Source organism: Bradysia coprophila, unplaced genomic scaffold (genome assembly GCF_014529535.1).
Source record: "Bradysia coprophila strain Holo2 unplaced genomic scaffold, BU_Bcop_v1 contig_297, whole genome shotgun sequence".
NCBI lineage: Eukaryota > Metazoa > Arthropoda > Insecta > Diptera > Sciaridae > Bradysia > Bradysia coprophila.
In genome coordinates, this window is record NW_023503555.1 from 8,556,703 (window position 1) to 8,577,126 (window position 20,424).

The 20,424-nt window shown below is 38.4% G+C and overlaps 1 protein-coding gene and 2 non-coding genes across 4 annotated transcripts; 2 read left to right on the top strand and 1 right to left on the bottom strand.

Moving 5' to 3' along the window:
- The first annotated feature begins 180 nt into the window (after positions 1-180).
- Positions 181-19,609, top strand: LOC119079017. Of its 2 annotated transcripts, none has more exons than XM_037186789.1 (7): positions 181-423; positions 10,749-11,249; positions 11,319-11,931; positions 11,995-12,168; positions 12,227-12,393; positions 12,457-14,458; positions 19,413-19,609. In XM_037186789.1, exons 2-7 carry the CDS (start codon positions 10,763-10,765, stop codon positions 19,507-19,509), a joined length of 3,540 nt encoding a protein of 1,179 aa, XP_037042684.1. In that variant the 5' UTR covers positions 181-423; positions 10,749-10,762; the 3' UTR covers positions 19,510-19,609. The 2 variants fall into 2 exon arrangements, with proteins under 2 accessions (XP_037042684.1, XP_037042683.1); XM_037186788.1 differs by lacking the exon at positions 181-423 and adding an exon at positions 534-576.
- Trnap-agg lies at positions 15,367-15,438 on the bottom strand. Its single transcript has one exon. It is a non-coding gene; the product is annotated as a tRNA-Pro (tRNA).
- On the top strand, positions 15,694-15,765 carry Trnap-cgg. Its single transcript has one exon. It is a non-coding gene; the product is annotated as a tRNA-Pro (tRNA).
- Positions 19,610-20,424: the final 815 nt, after the last annotated feature.

Genomic DNA, 20,424 nt, shown 5'->3' on the forward strand with positions numbered 1-20,424 from the left:
TTGTCATATTTTCCCAGCCGTCATATTTGCATCTCTCTGTCATCTCTAGAAGATCTGTTTGATATCGAAATATTTCCGTTGCAACCGCTCACATCCCATTTGATGCAACATTTTCGTATCAGTGATCAGTTTGACATATCCACAGATTTTTTTTTCTTCATTTTGCAGTGTAATTCATTCTCTGAAACTTCACTCATCAGTCTAAAAATTTTGTGCGTTGTTCGGGAAGTTGAGTTTATGCTGTGGTGCTGCAATTTTTCTTTTAATTTATTTTTTGCATAAAATTTATAATTTTTACGTTAAAATTCGTTCCGTAACGAGATGTGCATAAAATGTGGTGAATATTGTATTGACAATTATTGACAAATTTGGTGTGTATAGCAAAGTCGAACGGTGAAATCCATCAAAATATTCGTTTTCTTGGTGAGTGTGATTAAAAACAGGAATTTTGACAAACTGAAACATTTGATATTATCATCATATACAGTTTAAGTGACTGAATTATAAATTGCGAGTGGTTTATAGTGGCTGGAGAAGATACATTTTTTATGCTGCAAAAACAACCGAAAATCTTCGGTGCGATTTAAGACGAGATGTTGAATATATTATGCATATTTGCACCTGTCGTAACATATGCAACATAAAATTGAACTGTGGAGTTGAATTTTTCTTTCGTAAAATTTATTGCGGGACCGAAGACCAACTTTATTTATCTCGAGTTGATCTGAATTCATTAAGGTTCTGTGAGAAATATAATAAAAAGAGAAAGTGAACTCATTGAAATTGTGTGTAATGTTTCGTCAAAAGGTCCATGACACCTAGTCGTGTTCCAATGGTTTTTCTATAATTTGTGTTCAGATTTATTAGCAAAATTTATTAGTTTTCGTGTGGTGAGACGTCTCCACCAAATGGCCAATTTCGTTAATTCGCTATTCGCATCAAACTCGTTCAGTTACTGAACTTATAACGGAGAAGATCAGCGAAATTTTCCCATCATTGTTCCAACAAATTCATTTGGCTTTTGTTACAATTTTCAATTTGACTCGGGTTCCAGTCTTATAATGATTCAACGGTCACACACAATAATATTAAATTCCAACGATCTATACACCCGTATTACATTCAGACAGACGACATAATGTACACTTGTTCTTGAGTTTAAATGAATTATTAATTGAACAAATAGGAATAACCTCAACGAATTCTTTTCGAAAATGACTCAAATTGCTACATTTTTACGAGGTATGAGGCTGTGACGCGAATTTTTAATTTATTTCTTGTTCGGTGAACTGTTTGTTTTGATGTTGTTGGTGTGTTCGATTTGTCGTTTGATGCTACATTGATAAACATTGATGCATCATTTATGGCAATCAATGGACATTGTAATCGGTTCGTAGACTGGCATACATAATATTCGGGACAGACGTTCCACCGACGTGAAAACAACTCAGTACCTTCCACAATATCCATCCAAACGTAAGCCAGAAGTGGCTTTGAATTATAAAATATCCTCTTGGCGCCAGTGCAGACAGTCGATTTATTTCTAGTCGACGTTATACAACCAAATTTACCGGAAAATTTCAGAAAATTTTCCAATGAAACACTAAAATCGATTTTACGTTTTTTTGTGTAATTTTTCGGCTTTCAGTTGGGTGGAGCTTTTTTCGATGAATTGCGGAATGTGACAACAGTCAAATTTTACGGTTATCCAATATTGACTTGGCCACAATCTACTCCTTGTCCCAACAGATAGGGTTCACTTGACTAATTATTTATTCCAAAAGAGATAAGCGGGCTATACCCGGTTAATAAGCACTTGCAACATCAGTTCTTCACACTCAACGCACTCAAATTAATCCCATGTATCTAGACTTAGGAATAGAAATGATAGATAAGTGACACGCAGTACGTTAGTTTTTGGCTGGATTGGCTCAATCCGTCTTTTTTTTGTAATTCTACTTGTACCGAGCAACCATTAGATCAATGACGTAGTTCTGATTGAATTAGATGAGTGTGACACAATATACTATTTTAGGGGATAAGAAGGAGATGAGCCATAGCCAACCGTATTTAGGAAAAAATATATGTTGCAGGAGAGGGAGTCAAAAGATTAGAGAAGCTTTCGATGGCTGACTTTTTGAATTATTTTCGGTTCCGGTTGCAGCTTGTTGTCCAGAAACGTTGGTAATTTTCGACTGTGTTTTTTTACGGGTTACTGACGGCTATGATCTGTTATCGATTATAGGAACAAATGACAAGCTCTGACTAATGAGGTCTTAGGTATAGAAGTACACATGTTCAAAAAATGAAGTAAAAGATTTGATGTTAAGCTCTTGAAAATACTTAGACCAAATGAAGTAATAGATCCGATAGTAAAACTGCTGGTTGGCTTGCCGTCTGTGAAAGGTTGATGTCTTACTTACTTACTTTACCGGCACCACAGCCCATTAAGGGTCTTGGCCTTCTCCAACATGCTTCTCCAACCGGACCTATCCGCGGCTAACGATTCCCAACGTGTGATACCGATTGTTTGAAGATTTGATAGGACTGCATCGCACCATCTGGCCTTTGGTCGACCTGCACTCCTCTTTCATTCAGGTTTGGTTTTCAATATTTTCTCCATCCGTTCCACATGACCGAGCCACCGAAGTCTATTCAGTTTGATGATCCTGACTATGTCTGGCTCTCCATAAAGCTTTAGCTCAAAGGTCTACACAGTCTTAAATGCTTTAAATTTATTTAATTTGATCCATAGCTCATAACCCAAAATTCATGTTACTGTTTGTTGGTTAATGTTCATTTGTTATCGACAACTACGACAAGAATAACTAACGTCATGTCAAATTCACTCTTACGTAAGCGATTTTCATCGAAATAGTTCTGGTTTTAATAGAACCATCATTTGTGTTACCATACATCCTGTATGTATACCCACTGGCAATAAAATGTTCAATGAAAATTTAAACAAAAAAATCCATTGCATGCGTGCGTTACCGAGAGCATATAATTCTGATCAACATGAAAACTATCATAAATTTTGTTGTGTTATGATACTGATCAAAACGAACGTGTAATAATATGCATAGAAGAGAGACCATGCATTTTTTGTTCGTCGGAATTGAGTTACATTCCTTTCCTGTACGTGCGACTAGACCTCCGAACTCTTTCATTCGATTTATATTTTGGAATATTTTGAAGTCACTCGAATAGATAAAAAATGTTTTTTTTTTGTTTATATCAAGCGCACATATGAGCACAATATGTAAAATCCAATGATTTTATGATGATACAAATAAACGAGAAAAAAAATCCAACCAGCGAGCAGATGTATTTCGCGTTAAATTTGTTGATTGTAGATACTCTGTAAATAAAAATGTAGTACAGGGAGGTGCTGGAAAACAGGAAGACGATGTGATTTTAAGACGTTGAAACATCCAATTGTTGTCATCAACAACTTTTTGTCATTTGATGGTTAAGATATTAGTGAGAAACTCTACAAAAAATACTGTCTTGCTGACTCGAGGCTACTGATTCACTCACATGTCTTTCAAAAACTTAAGATTTTCTGATTAGTCGCGTCAGTACCTTTCGCATCGAAAATTCATTTTGAGCACATACTTCTCAAGAAGAGCATGAAAGATGTACGGAAAAGACCCAAAAGAACGCCATGTTTTGCTCTCTGAGATACTGAATTATGAAAGTGATTTTCTTAAAATTTAGATAGTTTGATATGTTCCGTCAATACCTTTCATTTGACGTATCGTACCAGCTAACTTCCGAATATGTACGCGAGAAACACCAAGAAACAAGCAAAACACGCTTTTTTGCTTGCCTTCTTGCCATTCAAACTCAATCCACAAACTCGATTTTCTTCAATTTTTGATTTTATGCTTCGTCTCGTCGATACCTTTCATTTACCTCATCAAACGATATTTTTCAGCGAATACTTCCAGATGAACACCGTTCGTGGTACATACTTGACTCCAAACTTCTGGAGCGCATCTCGTTGAGTTTAGACAATTAATTTAGTATTAATGGGTCTGAAAAGAAACTCTGTCTCTGTTTTCCGTAAAAAAAAACAGTGGGAGTAAACAGTGGTAGACCTAGACTGTTTTGAAAAGTATGTCCTCAAAATTCATTTGCGTTTTATGTCAAACGAAACGAGACCAATTAGACAATCTAAAGCCCGGATGCAGCAAGACTATTATCTTCAGATGTAACAACTGTTGTAAATAGTAAAAGTTACAAAGAATCGTTTTCCCGCATCTCCCTCAGAAAAATCACGCATTATATCGTTGCGGTTTAGTTGCTATCTATGTGTTGAGGTTGTAAATTATGTGCAAATGTTTCATTTAGGAGAAGAAGAAAAAAAACTCAATTTCCATGAAATCATTCAATGTAAATGGTTGGAGCTTTAGCACCAAACATATTTTCTCGTTAAATAATACATAGATACGTGCCTCGTACCTGTTCGCGTTCCACGCAAAATTAAATCGCAAATGATTGTTATGGATTTGTTTAATCAACCGAAATGAAATTTAATTTTTTTCTAAACGAAAAGTTATTGTGAGTACAGTCTGTTGTGGTGTATTTCAATGGGAAACAGATAAACGCTAATTGGGTGTGAATTTGTGAATATAACATAATAATTGTCTTACAGTTGCGCGATATGCTTCTCGCTGTGTAAAGGTTGAGAAAATGAGTCACCCGTTTTAATGATGGACAGATTTAACACTTGTCAGCGTTACTACGCTTTACGAATTTTAAGTTTTGTTGTCATTTTTCTGGACTAAAGTATTTTAATGAATGAATGGAATTCGTCACATACACATAACGAACACTCCGACACAGCTTCTTCATCGTTTTAGTTTTCTACGTCATAAATGTATTCCGGTTTGTTTTTTGTTATTTCATTACGAGGCGTCACTGGCAGAAGACCGTCACATTCACAGAATTTCGCTGTCAGTGATTAGTAACCTTGCCATGATAGACCCGAAAACTAAGTTCAACATTTAATCTGCTTTGACCTTCAATGGATGAATTTAGCTCCGAGATAATTTTTTTCAGTTATTGATTCAAAGCTTTCTGTGATTCGCAAACATGTTGGGTTTTTTCGTGACGATTATTTGTACTTTAAACCTCGGAAATAGTTATTTGTTTACCGAGGAACGAAAATAGGAAATTCCTACGGGAAGCGAAATTTTGTGGCTATAGAAGAGCGACGGCTGAAGTTGAAATTCACACTTTTTCTCCGAGGTGAACACATCGTTTTTCATATGTGGAAGGTATGATTAGGGGCCGTCCATAAAGGACGTCCGCACTATAGGGGTGAGGGGGGGTTCGTCAAAGTGTGACCGCCATACATTTGTATAGTGTAAAAGTGCGGACAAGGGGGAGGGGGGGGGTCTAAAATTCCAGAAAAATCGCGGACGTCCTTTATGGACGGCCCCTTAACAGTTTTTCTCCGCGAATCAAAAACATCAATTTTTCAAAACAATAACAAAGTTGACAGTGGGGGGGAGAATATTAACGTATGTGTCTTAAACTATTGATTTTAGGCAATTTGAGCTCGAAGTGGTTACAATCGAAAATTCATCTTCGTCCCCGAAGCATGAAAGTGTACATTTTCTCTCCTTCAAACAAGATGCGAGAAAACCGATATTTTCTTTCCCGAACTGTCATCAGACTCATTGACTTTTGAGTGAAGAAAGAAATGTTAATCACAGAGCACATATGAGATAGTTATTTGTTCAACGAGTCAAGAAAAGTTGGAAAACCACAGAAAATTCAATTTCCAGGTTTTTTCAAGAGATAAACTTCCAAAGGCTTCCCAAGTTTCAGCTGAGGGGATAAAATGACTATTTTCTCGCCTGCGTTGTGAAAAATACTTTTCGTTGTTTCCCAAGATTGCAAGTATACCTTCTTATTTCGACCTGTCCTGTGCTTCTGTAGTCAAAAATGCTCTGGTCTAAGGCAAGATATCGCTCAATTTTGTGGTTGCTGTCGATAACAGGTGAATAGTCAGGCAGCTTGTCGAAACATTTTCTGAGTAACTTGACTGGAAGCCTTAGGGCCATAAATGGAACTATTCGTAAATTTTGGATCTGTTTTTGAATGTTTGCTGATGCATTTAGTGGTACTCCAACAGGATATCGATATTCAACAAAAACGCCGCATATGGCGCCCAAAAGCTAAAGGCGGCTCTGACAAACAATGAACAACTCGAATCGTGTTCGAAGAATTCATACGTGGTCAGACTTTCCAACGTTTTTGCACACCTCTTGCGTTAAATTAGTCTGAAAAGTTATGGAGTTGCTACGTATTGCAAGAATTAAAAAATCAGAGATGTGGAAAACCGGGTACTCAGATCACTTACTCTACTTTGATCCTGAATGTTATAGTTCTCGTGGCTCATAAAGATTCCATTTTAGTTGTCCTTCTTTATAGACAGTTAACGCCAACCGAATGGACCACTCATACAATCACACGTTTTAAAACGCGCATGCAGTGGTAGAACCGTATCAGCATATATAAGAAGTTTCTTTCTCTGGGGGAACCAGCTGATAAAACAGCTGAGGCAAACTTAAATACAATTTTGGTTGACTGTAGTTTGATTCCATTCCGGCAAAATGTGACCTATGTAGTCACTGTAGAGTAAAAAACACCAGTATCCGGCCAGACATCTAAATCTGTCCATTCTTTTGTGTTCTATGGTTTAAACAATGGATGGCCGAATTCTCGTGCTTTTGCCCAATCGCAAGCATTTTCTGACTCTGTTCTTAGTTTACAAAATTTGATTTTTCATTCACAAATGAATTCCACCGAAACATCTATTTCTCCAACAATTCAGAATGCCTCACAACACTAATCCATCATAAAATCACTGACATCCACATTATTGTTGGTGATAAAAATAATTTTGTTTAATAACCGGAAGCCAAGCCAAGAACGAGAATTTAGTCTTACTTTCCTGCGATATGTACGATTTTACACACATGACGAGTGTAAAATTACGCTTACAATAACGCAAGCTTTGTTAGACATGTCGTGCGTACATATTCGGTCGACTATTAGCTCTACAATAATTATCTGTTGTTTCTCTTCTTTTTCCGTTGTGTGTAAGGTAATTGTTATGGAAAATCATCAGCGTCCATACCTAATCCCCTGGTTCGTATGTACGATCAAATTTCGTAATTTGATACTCGCGTTTTATTTTTAGAAATATTTACACACTCAGATGCTGTATATGCACGTGATATTTTCATCGAATATGATTTGATTTTACACTCGTATCACGCAATCGGATCATGTGTAAAGGGTTTGTAGCATGCAAGACTGCAGTTAACATCAATATGCTGGAGAATACAGTCGATTGTTAGTTATACCTATCACAAGAAGTGCTAGCGATGCAAATAAAGAAAATGTGATCTTGGTTTCTTTTAATTGAGGTCCTGTTTATTATCGGCTTTAAAGGTCTGGGTGTCGTGACATCAACCTTTTCGAAAGAAACTCCATTAATACTGTTTTTTGCAGAAAATACCGCGATGAAGGAATTCACCAGACTTATCGCCGAAAATATTAATTTTTTTGTTCTGTTCACCATTCTACTTCCTATACCTAGCATATCTCGATGTATTTTGCATAAAAATTAGCTCGAGGGGAAGACTACTTCGGAACACTGTGTACGTGACTATCACTGATATATCTTCGGTTTTGTGACTTTCAATGACTTTCATAATTTTGAAGCAATTCTGCATTTAAGAATAGCTAATTGATCGAAAGAGTCTGAGAAGTTTAGATGAAGCACGAATTCATAATAAAATCACGAACTTATCACTATGACTTTCCGGCAGGGCCTATTTTCTTGAAATTGATTCGTGAAAATTTTTTAAATTCATGTAAAGTCCTCAAATTCTTAAAATTGTCGAAATTCATGTAAATTCTTGAAATTCTTAAAATTCCTGGAAGTTCTAAAAATTGAAGACATTCTTGAAAATAGGCTCTGCTGTCCAGAGCAGGTTTCCCCTCGCCTGCACACACACTCATTATGAGTGATAAATTACACATTTTTTTCTGAACTTTTATCTTGTTACTAGACCACTAAACACCGGAAACAAATAATTGTTCTTACATTTATGACGTGACCTGTTATTCAAATCTCACATAAAGTAGATATTTCCGAACATTTTTACAGTTGCTTTTCATACGACATTGGATTTATTGGAATTTGGAATGATTATATTGTCTGTTTGACATTATCATTGCTGAAATCTTGACAGTTGTCATAACTTTAAATATTAATTTCCGCGACTATGATGAGGTAATCAATTCGGTGTGTGTGCAATTTTGCACGCAAGTTAGTGGTCCTTTAAAAATAGTGGGCGTTTGATCGATGGAAGTGGATGAGATAAATGTATCAATTGTTGAAGGCATATCGAAGAATAATAGGTAAAGATGGAAAAGGCAATTCGTAAATTCCGTCAGAGGCGGTGAAATTTCAGCGTGAATCAGCTTTTTTCCAGGTGATCCACACATACTTTCGTGTTCTTATTCGTCACAACTAATACATCTTCTGGAGTAAGAAGAGAATATTGTGGTATACGATCTCGGTTTAGTCCCAAACTCACCGAAACTCTTCAATTAGTATATAGAAGAGAAACGGACGAGGTAGGTTTAGTCCCACATATACGGAGTCCACTCTGACCTGTGACCGCCGCGCTTCTGATTCTACCATTATATGTAGAGGTGTTAAATCAAGGAGTGCTTCTAAAGCTACTGTAGGCGTCGAGTGCCATGCTCCAGTAATTGCTTTACAGGCCAAGCGTTGAAATTTATTGAGTTTGTCAATGACCGATTTTTGGCCACATTTATGGTTCCAAAGAAAAGATCCGTACAGTAGTATCGGTCTTATTACCGATGTAAAGATCCAGTATAGGACTTTCGGAGAGAGGCCCCACGAGTTACTATATGCTTTCCTACATTGCCAAAGTGCTATTGTAGCTTTGTGTATGCGGTTGTCAATGTTCGGTATCCAACTTAGTAGGTAATCTAGTATAACACCTAGGTATTTTACTTCATTAACGAATGAGATAGGAATTCCATTTACAGTTGGAATGATTATTCCATCGACTTTTCTTCTATTGTTCCTGAAGAGTATCATTTCAGTCTTCGCAGGGTTTATTTCTAGTTCATTTCTGGTACACCAGTTTGTAACTCTATTCAACACATCCTGTAAAAGCTCGCAAAGAGTTGGAATAAATTTACCTCTCAAGATCGTTGCTAGATCATCCGAGAAGCCTTCCGTCTGATATCCTAAATTGTTGAGCGATTCTATTAGTTCGTCTATGACTAGCCACCATAGGAGAGGTGGAAGTACACCGCCTTGTGGGCTTCCTTTAGTAGTTGTGATTGTTAGTTTAGAATCTCCATATTGAACATATACAATTCTGCATTTCAGCATATAATAGATCCAATCCGTAACACCTGGATCAATTCCGAACCTGTGACAGGCATTTATTATGGCTATATACGTAATGTAGTTAAAAGCGCCAGCGATGTCGATGAAACAGCCAAGAGCATATTCATCCGAGAGGAACGCTGATTCACTACATGTAAGGACATTGTGTAAGGCGTTCTCACATGACTTCCCTACTTGATAGGCGTGCTGTTTCTCATGCAAGTTTTTTGAGCGGAGTGGCTCAAGTTGTTAGCTTTTGAGTAATCATTATTACCTGGCTTAGGAGTGAAGGCTACTCTGGTTCCTCTCCATCTTTTGGGTACATATTTGAGAGTTAATGACGCCCTGAAGATATGACGAATTCTATCAGTAATCAGGTCAAGCGATTTTTGAATAAGAGCGGGAAATATACCGTCTTCACCTGGTGACTTGTACGGAGCGAATGATTTAGCTGCCCATATTATTCTTTGGTTGGTAGTTATCTTGTCGATTAATTCACTGTTTATTCCAGCTGTTCCGGTGGGAATATCTGGTGTGGGTTCATCAGAAGAGTGCACTTTACTACCAGGAAAATGCGTAGCTACAAGATGCTTGTACGTTTCATCTAAATTATTAGTATAACTGCCCGATGCTAGCTGTAGAGAGTCTACTAACTGAATCGGATCCTTCGACAGAATTTTGAACATTTTAGCAGAGTCTCTTAATTTATCTATAGCTGTGCATTGCTCTTTCCAGCGTACTCTTTCCTTCTTTTTTAACACCTTTTTGTACTCTCTTTGGAGACTAAAAAATTGGTCCCATGTACCAGTACTTCTTGGTGATTTAGCCCTGTTGAGGGCTTCTCCATAACATAACCTGAAGCGTCTAAGTTTGACTGAAAAACCAAATCTGATTCCGAGCCTTGTTTGAGATTGGTTTGCTACTTCTGATTTTGAAAGTTGCAATGAAAAAGATGCTGGGGTCGATCTGTAACTCAAATGATGTTTTATAGTGATGGTGTCATGTCATCGACTATTAATTTTCGAATATAATTCTTACTTATTCATTCATTACATGTCACTCGATAATGTATAGAAGTTAATGACACTGAACCGAACATCTGTAGGTGCTTAATTCTAATCGAGAACGAAGATGTATAAAATCGTCGGCTACATTGCAAATGCGACATTTCCGGCTACATAAACATCACTCGCATGATTTAATTATTTCCATTTCATTTTCTTCCATATGCCCAGAAGGGTTTTCTGGTTAACATTGCATTGACATATTCTGTTTGCTTTATTTAATACAGACAACTCGGTTGCAATGGATGTGGACACAGAATGGTTGGAAGAACTGTTGGCTGATGTACAATTAGAGCAATTTTTGCACAAAATCAAAGAGGATTTACAAGTGACCCGGCTGGCTCATTTCGATTATGTGCATGCCGATGATTTGGAGAAAATCGGTCTTGGTAAACCGGCCATTCGCCGGTTGATGGATGCGGTGAAAAAGCGTAAAACACAACAATGGCGACGAAACATTTTATCGAAACTGATCGGTGGCGGGAAGCAACAGCCACACAAGAAAAATCAAAATGCAGCCACTGAAAATCCGTCCGTTCTGTCGTTGACATGTTTGATACACGAGAAGGACATTACATTGGGCCTGAAGTTGGGAGACGGTTCGTTTGGTGTTGTACGACGTGGGGAATGGTCTGCACCTGGTAATCGACTGATTCAAGTTGCCGTTAAGGTACTGAAAGCAGACAATTTGTCACAGCCAGGGATAATGGAAGACTTTTTCAAAGAAGGTTTGGCTCATCCTCCATTGACTTTTCTCTCAATGTCGTCCAAATAATTTCAAAACTTTTCTTTTAAAGTTCAAGCGATGCATGCACTGGACCACCCAAACTTAGTGAGACTGTACGGAGTTGTACTGACACAACCAATGATGATGATCACCGAATTGGCAGAACGAGGATCCCTGCTGGACACGCTTCGTAAACAGTGTAAACATACTCCGCTGCCGTTGGTCTGGAATTGGGCCGTTCAAGTAGCAACTGGCATGGCATACCTAGAGAGCAAACGGTTCTTGCACCGTGATTTAGCTTGTCGAAATGTCTTGTTGGCAAGCGGCAATAAGATCAAAATCGGTGATTTCGGATTGATGCGAGCTCTGCCGCAACAGGAGGATTGCTATGTAATGACCGAGCACAAAAAGGTTCCATTCCCATGGTGTGCACCCGAATCGCTGCGGTATCGTCAATTTAGTCATGCATCGGATTCGTGGATGTTTGCCGTGACACTATGGGAAATGTTTACGTTCGGTGAGGATCCGTGGATCGGTTTGAATGGATCACAAATTCTTCGAAAAATCGATCGCGAGGGTGAACGATTACATCATCCCGATGCGTGTCCGCCAGATATGTATCAACTGATGTTACAGTGCTGGGACAAGACACCGACGGAACGGCCGACCTTTGCTGCAATTAAGTACGAATGGTGTGGCATCATTTCTGCCTTCTGTTTCTAAATTTCGTTCGCTTTTGTTTCCAGAGAATTTTTGTCAATTTCCCCACCACCAATGTCGAAGGCCATTGGTTACTACAACGAAGAGAATCGACTGAAAATTGAACAGGGTGATCTGATTGCATTGATTGACGAACGGGCTGATCTGAAGTTTATAAAAGGACAAAATCAAAGAAGTTTCGACATTGGAACGTTTCCCAGGTAAGAATTGCGACCAATTCTCCGTGCATTGCATGACTAATCATGTCGAATTTTCTAGAAATGTTATCGAATCTCCGAAAGCCTCCAAAATACTGACTGACCATGGTCGACCGATCCATGACCCTCATCGACAAAGTGGATTCGGTTCATCTTGGGGTGGTAGTCCACCGGTAACGAGTTCAATGTCACGTGCAGATAGACCTGCCGAGGATGTGTTGTTACGCAGTAAGTGTTTCAAATTGCCCGCACAATTGGAATCATTCGACTAACCAGTTTTGCATTCGCCAGGTCGTACTTTGGACTTGGCATCATGCTCAGCCATGCGTAAAAAGAAGACCACCACAGAGCATCACGTTCGCGAGCGGAAAAGCAATGCAACCAAACAGTTTGCGTACAACAAATTGAAAACGGAACGAGAGCAATCGTTGAAAATAAAGCCGTCACGACCACCGCAGCCGAAAGTGACGAATGCGGAGAAAGAGGGAATGTTAATTGATTTGTCGCCCAATGACAACACCCTAAACTCCAGCGGTCAATTGGCTATGTCACAAACGCCAAACAATGTCAGTCTTCTGGATGCACCAATCGAAATTCCGACCGACAATTCGGGATTCGATCTGTCTGAATTACGGATAGAGACCCGATTGGAACCGCCACCGTACCACTATCCACCAACATACATGAATACTCTCGGCCTCAACCAGCCCGACAGCAATGCAACCAACTCGTTTACTTCTTTTCCTCAAAGCCATCATTCCGATCCATTCGACACGTCGTACATTGCTGAAAATCCAAATGTGACCGCTAATTCCAGTGCATCACTGAATGCCGTCTACAACAACATTCAAACGACCAATGCCTACCGGTACAGTTCCGGCATTGAAAAGAACGTACAAACGCACAGAAATGCCGTGGCGGACGGCAAACAGAACAACTCGAATGGAGCGATTGCCAAACAGAAACCAATGACGTTGAGCAGTGACCTGGACAATCTTGTCATGAACACAATGGCATCGTTGAGTCCGCGGAATAGTGTGAGAAGTCTGAGCTTTGCCACCTGCACAGACAACAAATACTCAAACAATTTACAGTGGAATCCGTCCACACAACATGACATTGACGCCGGTAATAGTGAATCTTTCAGTGACTCGTTACGTGTGAATCTCAGTGCACTGTCGCTAGATGATAGCATCAACAACAGTGCAGCTACGCCAAAAAAATTAGACAAATCTCTGTACTCCGATCTGGAGAAAGAAATGTACAAAAGTGAATCGACGTCGTCCAGTGTCAATGTGAACACATCACAAAACTACGATCGCATCAGCCTAGGCAAAGAGAATTCGGTGAGTGCAATACCAAGCGAGATATACGAACGCCGTTCGGAGGCGACCTCGTCGGCATTAAGTCTGAATAAAGTGCAAAATGCCTCACCGAAACCAGTCAAACAAACGAACGCAATGACCAAATCGACGAACCAAGAAGTGGCACAGGTCCATCGCAGTCTCTACGAGATTCCATTGAATTTCACGCAAAATGCGATCACCCCCACAAAGAATTACTCAGCATCCGTGCACCCGTATGCCAAGCAGAACAATACCGAAACCAACGCCACAGCGTCTTCCGTGAACGACACAGCAGCGGTAATCAATCCGATTTGGTTCGAACAACAAACAACCAAAGATGTAAATGTGCACAGTCCGCGGAAATCATTCTACAGTAATGTAGCACAGCCACCAGTCGGTTCGGAGAAAAATCACAATTTTGTCGCCATTTCGAACCGACCACCGTCGATGATACAGAACGACACGAAACCATTGAACACAAGTCTGTACGGCAGTGATTTTTACAGCAGTGTGGCTGGCGACTTCTACGATACCGTACCGTCAAATAACGCCGCATCAGCTCTTTACGTATCGATGCCGCGGAATCATGTCAATTCCATTTACGCAAACGAATCTCAAAAAGTACCTGTGATATACGACGAAGTCAGCAACGATGAATTGTTGCGACCGCATCGTCCGGCACCATTGGCACCGCCACCGCTATCCGCCCAACAGATCCAACGGCGAATGGAAAAGGAGCGACAAAATCAATTGCAACAACAGCAACAGATTTACGGCAATTTGGCTGCTGGCACTGCTAGTGGAATGATTGAATCGCAAAAGGTGTTGGAATTGATGCAAGAAGTTGGAGACGATGCAACACAGATTGAAGCCACTCAGGCTTTGCAGGCTGTCGGTTGGGATCATTCGTTGGCGGTTCGACATTTCAAAATTGAACGACTTGTGAGGTAAGAATAGTTTTTGTGACGTTGATTGGTAGCAGTGTCCTTCGTTGTCAGACTGATAGAGTGACAAACTTTTCCATTAATTTAACGGTTGCACAAAATTTTGTTGCAGTAAAACCCTGGCTTTCAGTGAATTAGACCGAAACAAAATTTCATAAATCGGTTCAGAATCACCTAAGTTATCATCCTATCAAAACACCAGAAAGAAAATCTTCTGGGAAAAACTCTGAGATAATTAGGCCGACATCGTCAATTCAGTAACTAGACCTTAAGAGTTTTACCCGAAAATGGAAATAAAAATTTCGAAAATCGGTTCAGAACCAATCGAGTTATCGTCTCATCAAAAATCAGACAAAAATTCTTTTAGGAATAACTTCCAGATCACTAAGCCCATATTGTACATCTATCAACCTGACCTCATGGATTATATTCCTCTTCGATTGGAACTAATTTCAGCAAAATCGGTCCAGAATTACTCAAGCTATCGTACTTTCAAGCGTTACAGACATTCTGTATTTTCTGTTTTTTGTCAACATTTCATGAAACAGATCATGGTGAACTTCTCTAGGAGTATTTCTGACGTAAGACCCTGATTTTGAGCGAAGGAAATATTTTCTGATGTAAGACCCTGACTTTCAGTCAAGGGAACAAACCGATGTCACACTTTAAAAACAACCAAATTGTCTAGCAACATAACATTTTTCACCAACAAATTATCTGCTGATGAACGCAAGATAACTGAACGAATTTGTATCGATACCGTCAAACGATAAAGATATACGAAATTGTGCCTGCAACTGAATATGAGTAATACTCATTGAGTATCCGATTTTATCAGTGCTCTAAGTGTTCAGCAAATAACTGAAATAAAAAAAAAAAATCGAAAAAGAAAAGAATAAAAAAAAACACGCGGGCTCAACCGGGATTTGAACCCGGGACCTCTCGCACCCTAAGCGAAAATCATACCCCTAGACCATTGAGCCGCTTGCAATTTAGACGTTGTATCACAAACATATTTCATTCAATCTCGCATCTAATGGTCAACAAAAAAAAAGTTAATTTAAATTTTGAAGATGTTGTCAATGCCGCACAATATGTTGCGTAAAGTACCTACAACATCTCATAGATCACACGCCTTTCACTCTATGTTTTGTGAGTTTTTTCGGTGTTGATAAAACTGAATGACTAAACATTTGACTTCTCATAATAACATCGAAAACAAATGACGACATGTCGATGGCTCAATGGTCTAGGGGTATGATTTTCGCTTCGGGTGCGAGAGGTCCCGGGTTCAAATCCCGGTTGAGCCCAAGTGACTTTTTTTTATTTTTTTTTGTTTTTCGATTTTCTGTCGGTGAACTGAAGTTGGAAACAGTAGAAAATGATATTGTGATTGCCGCAGATAGGTTAGCAGTGCTAACTTAGCACCGTCTTCTATTATGAACAAAGTTTTACCAGAGACGTCATCAATGTTGTGTGTTCATTGTTAGACCTTGATGAACCATTTTTTTGTAGGTACAATCCCAGTAAAGAGTTTGAATGGTAAAGTCAGAACGAAGGTCACTAAAATCCAATTTCTTGCATCTATCGATTATCTATATGTTTGTCATCGGTTGGTATCATTTCTGTTCTGTTTAAAATACAAGAAACGATTAGGGTCGGTCTTTGGGCTCACCGAATCACTGGAACTGGCTTTCATGAAAACTAATTTTCCTCTGTTAACATTGTCGATGTTTTCCATTTCCTGTACAAAATCTGTAGAGTGCTTCCCTTGACCTTCAAAATAAATTTTTTAGTCTGAGGTCTGACCCAGAATACTACCTACTGTCCTTTAGCTTTTTTATGATCTGAAGGGTATGTGCTCCTCTGCCATTTTAATCGAGTAATCCTTTAGTGTCCTTTTCGTTCCACAATGAAGTTTGTGCCATTTGTACGCCATATTCTTATACTAAAATTACAAACCTAGAGGATGCAAGACAATTGGTGATGATCCAATCGTAACATTTGAAGGACTATTTTTGGTGACACATTTTTGAATGTTCCCACATTTTCCTAGATTTCTTAGATAAATGCTTTTGGGAAAAAATAGGAAAACGCAGGAAAATATGAGAAAATGTTTTCCCAAAAATATTCAGTCGCTTTTACTGTCAACCGTGAATATTTTCACCTTAAGCTGGACCTTACATTTTCACTAATAATTCCTAAACGCTCGCATAAGGCCACTTGTGACTTCAATTAGTTTAACATCAGATTCATTCCAACGTCCCACAGAATTACTCTTTCCAAACATCCATCACACCGACTTACACAATTTCATTATTTTCCTTTTGCAATTGTCAGAAGTGGTTTGGTTTCAACGAAATGAAGAAGAAAAAAAAACATTCAAGCGCATGCACAGTTTTCAGTGAATACTCAAGATCTGTGCACCGATTGAGCAGATCTTCAATTTCATTTTTTGAAAGTCTGCCATCGTCGTTCATATTCACTCATATGTGTTATGCCACTGACTGATAGAAATGTAATTGATATCCCATTGCGGGATACCGAAACGAATTGAATAACTTTACGCAGCAATTAGATATGCTTGAGTATGATTTCAGTTCGATCGATAATCTGTATACTGATTTCTCCAACTAAAATATGATCAAGAAATCGAAACCGATTTTTTTCGTCTCACCCACCTGTTTCCACTAGTGGAAAAATTATTATTTTTTACAGTTAACGGTGGGAGCTCTAATGTACAATTGAGTCAGAATGTTGCCCCAACCACCAGTGAACCATTCACTGAATGGAAAGTTTTGATGCGTTTGAACTTTGTGTGTAAATGTTCAGAGGTCTCACATATACATGTCGTAACCAACGTAGTACACAAACCGTAAATTTCCAGTAATTCACAATTTTGCTCTTTATAATTGAACGGTGTGCGCTATGTGCTTCTGTGAGTACAATTAACGTTTTGTATATCGCATTCTATAACGAAACCCCATCATTGCACCAATTTTCAACTGGTCGGTGCGTTAATAACAACTCTCTTATTGAATTTCATATGAAAGCGAAATCATTGCAGCGATAAAATTATTATGTACGCAATGGCTCAAGTTCATTAACATTGACGATGGTCTAGCACTCCGTTGATGTGTATACTCGTACAGTTTGTTTTACGTTACAAATACAATTGTTAACAACAACCGCTCGTTACGAGCATTTCTATTTGTAAGGTAAACATCTTGTGAAAGTGAAAACATTGTTTTGTATTTAATGCATGTGTGCTATACTCTACATCAACACATTGGCTCGGTCTTGCAATTTCTTTTCCTGAATCTTTGATCAGAACCTGTATTTCTGAGAACTTTCTAATGGAATTTTGCAACGGTATTTCCATGAAATAGTCGCCTTCGGTACATAAATTCCGATATTTTGGTTGGCCGTAAGGCGGACCACTATTTTTTTTTACCAACAAGAATTTTAGCTATCCGGAGCAAAACATAAATTCATACAAGGGAATACTTTGGTTACAGCGAGACAGAGTAATGTAGTTGTCTATCTAGATGTATATGCGCATAAGAACAAACTTTCGAACCTGAAGAACGGAAAATAAATCAATTTTTCGACCTTATTTCCAACAAATTCATTTTTCACAAAGCAGGCTAGAAAACATTCATTTTCGCCCCTCCGTTGAAACTTCGGCAGCCTTTGTTGTGAAAAATGTTGTGTTTAACTCTGGAAAATAGTTGGAAATTGTATTTTCTCTGACCAGAGCGTAGCTACCATCGAAATGTAATTTCCAACTTTTCTGCACTCGTTGAACAAATAACTATTTCATCGTATTTCATATTTCTGATTTACCTTATTTTCTCCCCTCAATAAACCATGAGAAAATTGAGTTTTGTTGACGATTGATCGAATTCTGCACTTTCTCTTCAGTGACAAGAAAATAGAACTTTTCTCACTTGAACTGTCACATTGTTCATGTTTTCGTAAATGGTATGGCGAATTGATGTGTTTTCGTTTCGTGGAGAAAACTGGAAAAGCACAAATGCGAGGTGTACGTATGAAAAACGTTGTGTTCACCTCTGGAAACCGTTCTTGCTGGAATTTACAATTTTCTTCCCTCTGTAAACAAATAATTATTTCTCAAGCCTTGTCCATTTTCTAATTTGTCCATTTTGGTGCAGTGAAATACCGGGGGAAAATTTCACACTTTTTCAGATAGGGACTGTCAATTCTAGCATGCCATTAGGGTTCAAGAAAACATGACGCATTTAACAAATTGGGTTCAATTTTGACCCTTTTTGTATGAGGGGATGTAAAAAACCACATAAATTGGTTTTCGTCATTTACGAACTCCTTTGTGGGAAAATTGTATTATTTTTTGGTGAGCCTGTTATTTCAAACCATTTTTAGCTAGTTAGGAAACTTGATCTTCTGATGACCTTCTGGGTACTTGAATCGAATTTCATCAATTTTATTGAGTGAAAAACTGTTTTTCCTTCGTACAAGTCGTATTATCCTTCGAAATATCTATGGTCCTTTTTAGAGTCACGTGCACACGGTGTTTGGCCTCAACCAAATTTAATCAAAAAAATTTCTGATTTCTCTTACATTATTTAGAAATGCGCGCGCTGCGCCACTCTACCTCAATGAACGTCAACACAAGGTATGGTCGAATGTCAAACTTTGTATGGAGCGGAGGACATAGCGATTTCATATATTTTCTCATGAGAGGTGAGTTTGTTTATATGAAATCGCCATGTCCTCCGGTTTGTATGAACAGACCATACCTGGTTTACACTTTCATTGCTCTACCCTTCGAACAAAAGTTCGAAGTGAAATCAGAGGATTAAATTTGGTTCAGACACACCGTGTGCAACGTTTCGTATGTAGTCACTGCCGGTCTACCACACTTTTTTAAAGTTTTAATCCGCTTACAGCTGAAATTTCTGTTTCATTATTTCAGGCTCGGATTAGCGCCCCGTCAAAAATGCGAAGAAGCTCTCTCGAAAACCGGATGGAGTATACAGTTGGCAGCTTCCATACTTTTAGAAGCTTCATAGTTGTAAGTTTTTTTAAAAAAGAGATCTGCACACAGGTTTTTAAAGTAGGACAGCTATAAAAATGATCTATGTTACGTTGACAATTATGAAGAAAAAAATATTAAAAAAATTCTCACAAAAAAATTGCGATTTTATTTTCCGAAAGTCCGAAGTTAACCTTTCAGAAACGGCCGTAATCATATGTTATACGAATATGCTATTGGCACCGGGTGATTATACTGTGGCTGATGGCACCAGGTGACAATAGTCTCTTTATTATACTAATGCTAATCGCACCCGGTGCCATTAGCCACATTATTATAAAGAGACTATTGGCACCCGGAAAAAATAAAATTTGAATAAAAGATCTGGATATTTTGAAAATAAAACTTGTTTTGTACACAATACTAGGGAATCCATCTTTTTACGAAATGTAACGTCAAGGTAGTTTGTTCGATCTTAGGGAATTCGTCCTTTTACGAAATGTAACGTAAAGACGGGTTGTTCGACACTAGTGAATTATTCCTTTTACGAAATAGAATACTAGGGAATTCATCTTTCTACGAAATTTAACGTTAAGGCAGATTGCTCGATCTCAGAGAATTAATCCTTTTACAAAATGTAACGTTAAGGTAGTTTGTTCGATCTTAGGGAATTCATCCTATCGAGAAATGTAACGTAAAGGTGGATTGTTCGATACCTTTACGTTACATTTCGTAAAACGATGAATTTCTCAGGATCGAACAAAACGCCATTACAGTGCATTTCGTGATTGAATTCCCTAGGATTGTTTACACAACAAGTTTAATTTTATAGTCAATAGTCTCTTTATAATACTGTGGCTAATGGCACCAAAAATTTTTCAACAGATTCATAGTAGAAGTTTCTCCTTAGACAAGAAGACTATAAGAATATATATTATAATGTCAGAAAATG